We start from the raw sequence: 11,841 nt of genomic DNA on the forward strand, positions 1-11,841 counted from the left end.
AATAGGAGTTGGATTGACCATTTGGCCCCTCGAGCCTCCTCTGCCATTCAATGTAATAAAATAAATTTCTCCTCAACTTCTCTCGAATCCGTCTGCCAATTACTTTAATCTTTGCCCCCTTGATTATCAACCCTCTGCTAAGGGGAATAGGTCCTTCCTATTCAGTCCAGCTAGGCTCCCCATAATTTTATACGCTTCAGTTAAATCTCTCCTCAGCCTTCCCTGTCCCAAAGAAAACAACCCCAGCCTCTCCAATTTTTCCTCATAGCTAAAATTTTCCATTCCTAGCAACATCCTTGGAAATCTCCTCTGTGTCCTTTCTATTGTGATCACATCTTTCCCGTGATGCCGTGATCAGAACTGATCTTTAATCACAACTCCGCTTTCACAGACTATCCCCAAATCCCTCAATTCCCTCAGTGTCCAAAAATCTATCGGTCTCTATCTTGAATATACTCAACATCTGAGCATCCACAGCTCTCTGGGGTGAAGAATTCCAAAGATTTGCAACCCTTTCAGTGAAGAAATTTTTCATCTCAATCCTAAATTTCTCATCATCTCAGTCCCAATTGCTGACCGCTTATTCTGAGACTGACCACGTGTTTCCTTCCATGGCCAGCGTTTGAGGAAAACCTCAAGTGTACTGGCGGTTACTGCACGCCCCATCTCCAGTGACACCAAGGTGTGGCCACAGCCACAGAAGAGAGGCAGACTCTGGAACGAACACCTCGGTGTATATAAACATAAATCATTGAAGATAGCAAGGCATATTGACAAGCAGTTAATAAAACATATGGTATTTTAGGCTTTATTAATAGTGGCATTGAGTACAAGAGTAAGGAGGTCATGTGGAACTTGTATAAGACACTAGTTAGGCCTCATTTGGAGTACTGCGTCCAGTTCTGGGCATCATACTTGATGAAGGATTTTTTTAAAAATGTATTCATGGAATGTGGGCTTCGCTGGCTGGGCCAGTATTTATTGCCCAGTTTGTCCTTGAGAAGGTGGTGGTGAGCTACCTTCTTGAACCACTGCAGTTCATGTGGTGTAGGTACACCCACAGTGCTGTTAGGGAGTTCCAGGATTTTGACCTAGTGACAGTGAAGGAAAAGCGATATATTTCCAAGTCAGGATGGTGAGTGACTCGGAGGGGAACTTCGAGGTGGTGGTGTTCCCATCTATCTGCTGCCCTTGTCCTTCTAGATGGTCATGGTCGTGAATTTGGAAGGTCCTGTCTATGGAGCCTTGGTGAATTCCTGCAGTGCATCTTGTAGATGGTACACACTGCTGCTACTTTGTGCGGTGGTGGAGGGAGTGAATGTTTGTGGATGTGGTGCCAATCAAGTGGGCTACTTTGCCCCGGTGGCGTCAAGCTTTATGAGTGTTGTGGGAGCTGCACTCATCCAGGCAAGTGGAGAGTATTCCATCACACTCCTGACTTGTGCCTTGTAGATGGTGGACAGGCTTTGGGGAGTCAGGAGGTGAGTTACTCGCTGCAGGATTCCTAGCCTCTGACCTGCTCTCGTAGCCACAGTATTTATATGGCTGGTCCAGTTCAGTTTCTGGTCAATGATAACCCCCAGGATGTTGATAGTGGGGGATTCAGTGATGGTAATGCCATTGAACGTCAAGGGGCAATGGTTGGATTCTCTCTTGTTGGAGATGGTCATTGCCTGGCATGTGTGTGGTGCGAATGTTACTTGCCACTTGTCAGCCCAAGCCTGGATGTGAAGACATTAGAGAGAGTACAGAGGAGATTCACTAGAATGATTCCAGGGATGAAGAACTGTAGGTATGAGGATAGATTGGAGAGATTGGGACTGTTTTCTTTGGAGAAAAGAAGGCTGATGGAGGTATTCAAGATCCTGAGGGGTATGGACAGGGTAAATAGTGAGAAACTGTTCCCACTCAAGAGAACATCCAGAACTAGAGGGCACAGATTCAAAATAATTGGCTAAAGGAGTGAAAGTGATGTGAGGAAAAACTTTTTCACACAGAGGGTGGTTGGAGTCTGGAACGAACTTCCTGGGAGGGTGGTGGAGGCAGGTTCAATCAAGATATTCAAAAAGGAATTGGATTCCTACCTGAAAAGAGAGAATGTGCAAGGTCACAGGGTTGAGGCAGAGGAGTGGGATTAGGAAGAATACTGTCTTTCAGAGAGCCAGTGCAGACTCGATGGGCCAAATGGCCTCCTGCACTGTAAAAGTTCTGTGAATATCGGCTGGAGGGAGACAGGACCGGGGTTATACCAGATGGAGGGGGGACAGGAGTGGAGTTATACTGGCTGTCGGGGTAGGGACCAAGGGGACAGAATGGATTGGAGAGGGATGAACCGGAGTTATACCATGGGAGGAGGATAGGGCTGGAGTTATTATGTCTGAAGGGCGAGGGACCTGAGTTATACCAGCTGGAGGCTGACTGGGCCGGAGTTATACCCGCTGGAGGCTGGCTGGACCGGAGTTATACCGGCTGGAGGCTGACTATTTTAATAAAAATGCTTGTGGGCTCTGTACACACAGGAACCCCAACCAAATGCGGACTTCAGTTATACTGAGATTTTACGGGTCAAGGGTTATTTCATAAACTGCAGAAAGACATGGCATTAGAAACAGGAACTTTTTGTGCTAATAAAAATTGCACAGTTAGTTCTACAACAAGAGTCTACTGCTCACTGACAGTATTGATACTAGGAGCTCACTGTGTGCGAAATTACAGCACTCTTTCAGTCAAGAGTTCTGTCTTGTCAGATTTGTGTGTTTATGGCAGAACTGGATGCTCAGCTCATCGCCAGAGCTAAATTTTGGAGGCAGGTTTCCAAAACTTGGTTTGTACTCTTGTGAATGTAAGAGATTGAGGGTGTGTGATCAAATGAAAGTGTTTAAATTGTTAGAATTTCAATAGGGTAGACACAGAGAGATTGTCTCCTATGGAGGGGGAATTGTGAACAAGGGGGCACAAGTTTAAAATTTGTGCTAGGTTGTACAGCGGTAAAATAAGGAGGCATTTCTTCACACAAAGAGTAATGAAAACCCGGAATTCTCTCCCTGAGAAAGCTGTTGAGGCTGGGGGTGAGCTTGAGCTTTCAAGACTGAATTTGATAGGTTTTTGTTGGGTAAGGGAATGAGGGATATGGAGCAAGGACAGATAGGGTTAAGATACAGATGAGCCAAGATCTGATTGAATGGAGGAACAAGCTCGAGAGGCTGAATGGCCTCCTGTTTTTTATGTTCATGCATGTAGTGGGAGCAGGAACGTTGTGTAGGGCAGTGTATGTGGAACTTGGGAGGAGTGGGGTCACCAACCAGAGGCGATGTTTCTTCTGCCCAGGAATACGAATGCTGCTAACTAGATGTCCTCAGAGATGCATTTATAGGACTATAGAAGGGAGAATCAGATAGTGGGATTAGATTTGGATGGTTCCAGCAAAGAACTAGCACCTACATGATGGGCCCAATGGCCTCCTTAAGGGTGTAACCTCCTGTGGGAATGATATTCAAGTCTTGGATTTCACTGAGGGAGAGAGAGAGAGAGCTGGTGTGGCATGAATTCTCCACCTACACCTGACTTTCACACTGTGACATGACCTAATTGGAGTTTGGTGCTACTACTGGCCAAGTACTGTCAGTCACAGAGATAAGCTGCTGGAGTGAGACCCGTCACTCAAATGTGCTCCGAATTTCTTCTTTCACAATGATTTCCACTGTCTCTTGTGCTTTTGCTAGAACATGCAGTAATCAAACAATGCACAGAGTAACTGGGGAGAATTTTGGATTTAAAAACAAAAACTGCGGATGCTGGAAATCCAAAACAAAAACAGAATTACCTGGAAAAACTCAGCAGGTCTGGCAGCATCGGCGGAGAATAAAAGAGTTGACGTTTCGAGTCCTCATGACCCTTCAACAGAACTGGGGTTCTGTTCTGTTGAAGGGTCATGAGGACTCGAAACGTCAACTCTTTTCTTCTCCGCCGATGCTGCCAGACCTACTGAGTTTTTCCAGGTAATTCTGTTTTAGAATTTTGAATTTTTTAGGTGCAGTACTGGGCTCTGTACACACAGGAACCCCGACCAAATGCGGACTACAGTTATACTGAGATTTTACGGGGCAAGGGTTATTTCATAAACTGCAGAAAGACATGGCATTAGGAACAGGAACTTTTTGTGCTAATTGAAAGAATGATGACTTGATGAGTTAGCTGGCAAGTCATTACTTTCAGTGCTGGCCATTCGCACCTCATGATACTTGAGAACCTTTGAGATAATCTGCTTTGAGCAGGTTGTACATATTTAACAAGGAGTTTTTCTATAATTCAGAGTGTAATCCTATCTAAAGCTGCGTGTAGTAAGATTAGATGGCTTATGACATCCGAGTCAAAATGACCCCCTCACCCTTCCTCGCTTCTTCTGGCTTAGTGCCTTGATGCTGATTTAAAGATGTGGAATGCTTTTAACCAAGATATTTTGTGTATTGCACAGAATTTACAGCACAGCTGCAGAGTGTGCTGATGATGTAGAACTCGCTGGCACCAGAGGTTGTTTGAGGTGAATTGCATCGACATATTTAAAGGGAAGCTGGATAAGCACATGAGGGAGAAAGGAATAGAAGGATATGATGCTAAGGTTATATGAGGAAGCTCTTGTGGAGTAGAAACACCAGCACAGACCAGTTGGGTCAAATAGCCTGTTTCTGCGCTGGAAATATTGTTCCCTGATCCCAACTGAATTTTTCTGGACAGGAGCAGAATGACTGAGGGTGCAACTTAACTCAGAGTTCAAAGCATTTTCAATTTAGACACAGAGAACAATGTGCATGTCTGCTTTTGCGCTCCCCATGTGAAGTGTTATTTTCAGCGAGCAGAAGCATTAGTGCAAAATCAATTTTGCCATTTAATCTCAGGAGCAGGGGAGAAGAGGAGTTGGTAAGACCAAGGCATTGTGACTATCTCAGATTAGTATTGTTCTAACTGTGAACATCCACAGTCCAGGCTAGCACTGAGAGTGAAAGGCATAGGGGAGACAAATGCAGAAACAGTGAATCGGTGTCACTGAGAGAAAGTTTTCAAAGCCTCAAAGCTGAGAGACTGAGTGCTTTCCATAGTTTTCAGATCCTGCAAAGGAAAGAAAGTCTTGCATCTCTGTAGTGCCTTTCACAACCTCAGGTCATCCCAAATGCTGCACAGTCAATGATGTAATTTTTAAGTGTAGTCACTGTTGTAATGTAGGAAATGTGGCAGCCACTTTGTGCACAGCAAGATCCCACAAACAGCAATAATGACCAGATAATCCATTTTTATGATAATTGATTGGATAAATATTGGCCAGGACACCAGGGTGAACTTGCCTGCTGCTCTTCAAAATCATGCTTTTACAACTCCTGAGGGGGCAGGTGGGGTCTCAGCACTCCCCCTGTACTGACACGGGGTGTTAGCCTGGATTCTGGGCTCAAATCTCTGGAGTGGGGCTCAAATCCACAAGTTTGTGACTCAGAGAGCCATGGCTAATACATGGAATTCAAGTAAAGCAGTGTATGGTGAGTGTCGATTGGAATACAGTAGGGAGGAGAAGTGTGAAGAATGTTTATACTTAGAGATTGCAAGGAGACAGAAAGGAAAGTTCAGTGGAGTGACAGCCATGGTAAGATGTGACAGCAGTGAGTGGGATGTGTTGTGTTGCTGCAGGTAGTACTGAACCAGCCTTTCTTCCTATTTTGCAGCTTGTGCAGTTGCTGGCCTGTGGAACTGTGTAACAATTGATCCCCTCAACATTGCGGCCGGGGTCTGGATGGTGTAAGTAATTGAACAATGTTGTTGTTACAATGATGTAAAAGCACCAAACATTCATAAGAGATTGGGTAAACACTTTGTGGGTTCAGTTATTAAGACTAAGCACTTGAGAACAGTTATACATGGGTAGAAAGCTGGGTGTGTGTGTGCTTTGCTCAAAAGCAAAAGTAAAACTGTGACTGGATTGCATGACACACTTCCCTTCTAGTGATGTTGTGCTGCTCTACCTTAAAGGCATATCACAACAAATAGAAGCTGCTCTTGTTGCCCTGTAGTAAGTGTAAAAAACACATTTTCAAGTTCTCCTGTTTTCAGTGTTTGCCTCAGTCTCTCCCCCTCCACCACTCTCCTCAATTTTGTTGAAGATCATTTTAAATTCACCCGCTGTCAGAATCAGATTGGCTGCCGGACAACAATGGGAAGGAGAGTCGGGGTAACCGATCCAACATGTTAGTTCTCTCTAATTACCCCCACTTAGGTTAAAATTCTACCCCCACCCACAGCCCCCCAATCTTTCTTTTCCAGCTGCAGCCATTGCTCTGAGCAGCTCACCCTGCACACTTTACCTACTGCATCCTGCTCAAGCCCCTCATCTACCTGCAGCTGCCCTTCCTCCCGCAGTCCCAAGCTTTATCCCTCAACAGCAATATCCTGACTTATCTTATTTTTAAATTCATTTTCTTTTAAATTAAAAAACAGTCATTCTGAAGATTTAAAGTGTGAATTTGAGCAGCAATTTAATATGTTGTGGTTCCGGGCGTTCTCCTTTCCCATAGTGTGCTTGGTTTTGTTGCTGAGCACTGTGTCCCTTGGCACTGAGGTGGCTTGTGGATGATCTGTCCCTGGATCCCTGCAGCGCTCCAACATATTGTCCTGAACAGTGACAGTCAGCTTCACTATGTCACTCGGAGGGGCAGCATTGCAGCAAACTTGACAACTGCTTCAATGGGAACCTGTTGTTATAAGTGTAAAAGAACAATGAAGGATGAGTAAAGGCTCTTTGGCCTCTTCACTGCTCTGACTGTCCCAGCTGAGCATCTGGCTGCATTTTGAATATCACATTCTGCAAGGTGAATTAATCCAAACTCTTTGTGGGGGGAGAAAACTTTCTTCGTAATATCTGTACAGCACAGGAACAGGCTGTTTGGCCCAACAGACCCATGCCAGTGTTTATGCTGTACATACGAACTACTTCCCATCTTAGTTCATCTCACCTTATCAACCTATCCTTCTACTGTTTTCTAGTTTTCCCTTAAATATATTTATTCACCGCAACTGCTCCATCTGGTTCTGCATTCGCACCACTAAATAAAATCTTGGGTTATTATCTGAAACAACATGTTTGGATAGCAAGTTACAGCAAGTTCTCTGCTATGAAACTGTTCGTTTATCTCTTGATTTGCAGGCTGAATGCATTTGTCCTTTTCCTCTGTGAAGCTCCATTCTGTTGCCAGTTTATTGAGTTTGCAAATGCTGTGTCTGCGAGAGCTGATAAAGTACGATATTGGCAGAAAGCGATCTTCTACTGTGGGTAAGTGCTCAGTGTGGGAGGACCCGGGTGGCAGTAATACTCCATGTGGCCCTCACAGGCCGCAGTGGGTGTGGCCCTGGCCGCAGTGAGTGTCTGGTCAGAAATGTAGCAGTCCAGTGCCCCTGGTGGGGGCGAGGGAGGATGGTGAGAGCAAGGTGCTTATGAATACTGGGTGATGATAGGATCAGGCTCCACAACATTGCCCCACAGTTGACTATGCTGCCAATAATCACTGCTGCACAAATTGAAGAGCCACTTAGTCAAGAAACCTCAGGATAATCACCATCTGTGGAAATTTACTTCAGCAATATTCTGCATGTTGAGGGATGTCAATTAATGCTTTGATTCTAGAGCAGTAGGCAGGGTGGAGACAGTATTTTATATAATTCCTGGTATTACTATAGACTGGAGCACTTAGTAATATGAACCTGTTATTTGAAGAGTGGACTGTCTCCAGTGAAGCTTTTCCTGCATGTTTTTCATTGACAGTGCTTGCCCACCTTCCTGTGCAACTATCATTCGCCAATCACTAATCGATCCTCCTCACCTTTATCCCATATGCCCAATCCCACTGTAGCAAGCTCGGGTCCACTTCAGATATTCTGTCAGATACAGTGCTGCTGGTCAGGCCTATATCTTGTTTTCAGGATTATGCCTGAACTGTCCTATATTTAACTTCCTATATTCCAGTGCTGGCTTAATGGCAGCACTCTCTCATCTCTGAGTCAGAAGTTCATAGGTACAAGTGTGAGAAATGGATTTTTTTAAAAATATTTTGGGGGAATATTGTGTTATTCTGTGGAAAAGTGTGTGTGTGTGAATGATTTAATTCAGCTGGGCAGAGATTAATAGTAGACAAGTTGTTTGGGTAGGTTGAAACATGAAAAGGATAGAGGTGTTAGGTTTATGGTACAAGGAAATAGGTTAGATTTGCATATTTAGATAAATTGAGAGTTTGTTTGAATATCAAAGGAGAGTCAGAGGTGCCAAGAAACATGTTTGCATCTTGCAAGAGTTGCATAGGTAAACAGTATTGGGGATATTACATGTTATTGACCCTAAAGCAAAGACGAGATAGAGACATGAAAAATTCTATATTTGGAAGGAATTGAGGTTCAAAGAGGTGTGAGAAAAATGGAACCTGAGAAAGGGTATTTTCGAGTTAGTGTGGAGAGCTTAGGATAGCTGTTGAGCTGGAGCTGTTTGAGCTGTTGAGTTAGGAGCTGTTAGCTCTGGGCTGGGAGGAGATGCCGTTTGAACCAGCCATCCAGTCAAACCAGGAAACTCTTGGGCTGCAACAACCAGTTTTGCTCGAAGTTTGGATTCCACAGCAGAGTGGGTGAAAGTTGAAAGGTCATGTGGTATGCACCTATTAAAGCTACAGCAGTTTGCCTTGAGTAATATTACTGGATTTTGTGTAGTTAAACATCTGTAAGGGAGAGTTGCCTGGAAGGTGTTTGCTTGTGGGTCTGACCAAGTAGAGAGTCTTTTTTGGGGGAATGTTTCGTAAGACTAGTCTTAATTGTGTAACTGTAATTTTGTGTGCTTAAGTTTTTATTCTTAATAAAACTTATTCTTTTAATTTTTAAAATCCCAAAAATGTTACTAGACCCCTTACTGCTGAGATTGGTATGCTGTCTTTTTGCTTTCAGAATACTAAAAAAAAAGGGTATGGCCCGTAAGCCAAGCTTCCCTCTGGGATTTGATTTGCGCAGCAATTAACACCGGCTGTGGTCATAACACAAGTCCTACTCCAGAAACTTGGGTACATCATCCAGACTAACACTCATGGTAGAGCACTGAGGGAGCGCGACACTGTTGGAGATTCACTGGTGAGGGAGTGCCGCGCTGTCGGAGAGTCACTAGTGAGGGAGTGCCGCACTGTCGGAGGGTCAGTACTGAGGGAGTGCCACACTGTCGGAGGGTCAGTACTGAGAGAGTGCCACACTGTCGGGGGGTCAGTACTGAGGGAGTGCCGCACTGTTGGAGGGCCAGTGCTGAGGGAGTGCCGCACTGTTGGAGGGCCAGTGCTGAGGGAGTGCAGCACTGTTGGAGGGCCAGTGCTGAGGGAGTGCCACACTGTTGGAGGGTCAGTACTGAGGGAGTGCTACATTATTGGAGGGTTAGTACTGAGGGAATGCTGCGTTATTGGAGGGTCAGTACTGAGGGAATGCTGCACTGTTGGAGGGTCAGTACTGAGGGAGTGCCACACTGTTGGAGGACCAGTGTTGAGGGAGTGCTGCACTGTTGTAGGGTCAGTACTGAGGGATTGCTGCATTATTGGAGGGTCAGTACTGAGGGAATGCTGCATTATTGGAGGGTCAGTACTGAGGGAATGCTGCACTGTTGGAGGGTCAGTATTGAGGAAGTGCTGGCCTGTCGGAGAGTCAGTACTTGGGGAACGTTGTACTGATGGAGTGTCAGTGCTGAGGGAACGTCACACTGACAGAGGGTTGGTGCTGAGGAAGTGCTGCACTGTCGGAGGGTCAGTATCAGGGGAATGCTGCACTGTCGGAGGGTCAGTACCAAGGGAATGCTGCACTGTCAGAGGGTTAGTACTCAGGAAACGCTGGCCTGTTGAGGGTCAGCACTGCGGAAGCACTGGCCTGTCAGAGAGTGCTCAGGGAGTGCCGCGCTGTCAGAGAGTCGGTGCTGAGGGAGTGCTGCACTATTGGAGGGCCAGTACTGAGGGAGCGCTGCACTGTCAGAGGTTCAGTACTGTGGGAGTGCTGCACTATTGGAGGGTCAGTACTGAGGGAGCACTGCACTGTCAAAGGGTCAGTACTGTGGGAGTGCTGCACTATTGGAGGGTCAGTACTGTGGGAGTGCTGCACAGTCGGAGGGTCAGTGCTGAGGGAGTGCTGCACTGTCGGAGGGTCAGTGCTGAGGGAGTGCTGCACTGTCAGAGGGTCAGTAATGTGGGAGTGCTGCACTATTGGAGGGTCAGTACTGAGGGAGTGCTGCACTGTCAGAGGTTCAGTACTGAGGGAGTGCTGCACTATTGGAGGGTCAGTACTGAGGGAGTGCTGCACTGTCAGAGGTTCAGTACTGAGGGAGTGCTGCACTATTGGAGGGTCAGTACTGAGGGAGTGCTGCACTGTCAGAGGTTCAGTACTGAGGGAGTGCTGAACTATTGGAGGGTCAGTACTGAGGGAGTGTTGCACTGTCAGACGTGCTGTATTTCAGATGAAATGTTAAATCAGCACTGCCATCTCAGGAGGATGTAGAAGCTCAAACAGGAATGTGTGTCCTCGTCAATATTTATCCCTTATCATTTCTCAGTAGAATATGAGAGTAATTGGAGAGATGACCTGTGGTTATTGTAGGAGCAAGTGATGTCAGATCTCTGGTTCGAAAACCTGATTTCACCTTTGGCCGGAGAGATTCTTCCTGATTTGCCAGCTCTGGCTTTAGTTTTTCATGAAAATCCGGATGCAGCACCTCTGAGATTCTTGTTTTCCCCACAGGATGGCGATTTTCCCGGTATTCCTGCGGTTTTCAATCACTACGCTGTTTGGGAATGCAATTGCTTTTGCTTCAGGGGTGCTTTATGGACTTGCATCACTTGGTAAAAAGTGAGTTTTCATTGAACTTCAGTAGCGTGTGACTTAGTGCGTCCCGGTCTTTCTTAAAGCCGGGCAACTTGTAAATGTTGGCGGTCGCAGAATGTGTAAAGCTGAACTGACTTACTGTAGCTCAACGTCTGCTGCAAAACTGCCAGAAAGATTGGGAAGAAAATCTCCAGTTGTCCCAATTGGTTAATGAGCCCATTGAAGGCTGAAGCTAGATGGTAATATGGTTTAAATGAAAAAAATACTGCCTTGAGGAGGGAGGGGAGGGGCAGAGCAGGAGATGAAGGACATGGTCGAGTAATTTCCCTTCTCCACTACTAATCACATCTGGAGACTGCACTGCTATAAGTGACTGGGATCAATTTTATTCACATCATTTGTATTCTGTAACAATCCTTCACTCACTGGAGAAATAACCCTGATCTTATCAGGAGACCTTGCTGTAGTTTCAGATATGCGTTCTATTTGCCATAGTTTGTACAATTGTTTAAAATCTGTTTGCTGTGCTGGGCTCTTTAGATAGACTCTGTAGACTGTTTGCTGTAAAATAGTCTATTTGCTGAGAGTCCTGCTTTTTGCCCCACCTCTAGCTCATTGGCTGATGCAGTGGTGTCAATACTTATTCAGTTAAAATTGCTGTTTGCCACTGTATTGGTTGTTGTGTTGAACTGATTTACAAACGTCTGCCTGTGTCCATGCTTGTATTCCGGGTTAGGGTGGGGTGGGGTTGCTTACAGTGCCTAACTGTTAAATAGCTTGTTGCCTTCCTTGCCTGGGCCGCTTAGGTATGGTAGCAGAGAGCGGCTATGGATCCCGTACTCTGGCCTCAAAAAGCAAATGGATCTTTGTTGGTGGCGAATTGTCTGGGGCACTCGTGTTGGGTCTACTTGGCTTACCATGGGACTGACCATTCAGAGAGGCCTCCAGGCCTTCTGTTATACAACACCCGGTATTGGT

General features: G+C 45.7%; 1 protein-coding gene across 3 annotated transcripts in view; it reads left to right on the top strand.

The window, feature by feature from the left end:
* cacfd1 (calcium channel flower domain containing 1) overlaps positions 1-11,841 on the top strand; it is a 93,628-nt gene that overhangs the window by 1,060 nt on the left and 80,727 nt on the right. For 2 of the 3 annotated variants that reach the window (XM_078550238.1, XM_078550237.1), the window contains exons 2-4: positions 5,712-5,784; positions 7,187-7,312; positions 10,780-10,887. In XM_078550238.1, the coding sequence (XP_078406364.1) occupies positions 5,712-5,784; positions 7,187-7,312; positions 10,780-10,887 (307 nt within the window). The remainder of the gene's footprint in view (positions 1-5,711; positions 5,785-7,186; positions 7,313-10,779; positions 10,888-11,841) is intronic. The other variant, XM_078550239.1, reaches the window with a different exon arrangement.

The sequence above is a fragment of the Cetorhinus maximus genome, chromosome 10 (assembly GCF_964194155.1).
Source record: "Cetorhinus maximus chromosome 10, sCetMax3.hap1.1, whole genome shotgun sequence".
In the NCBI taxonomy this organism is placed as follows: domain Eukaryota; kingdom Metazoa; phylum Chordata; class Chondrichthyes; order Lamniformes; family Cetorhinidae; genus Cetorhinus; species Cetorhinus maximus.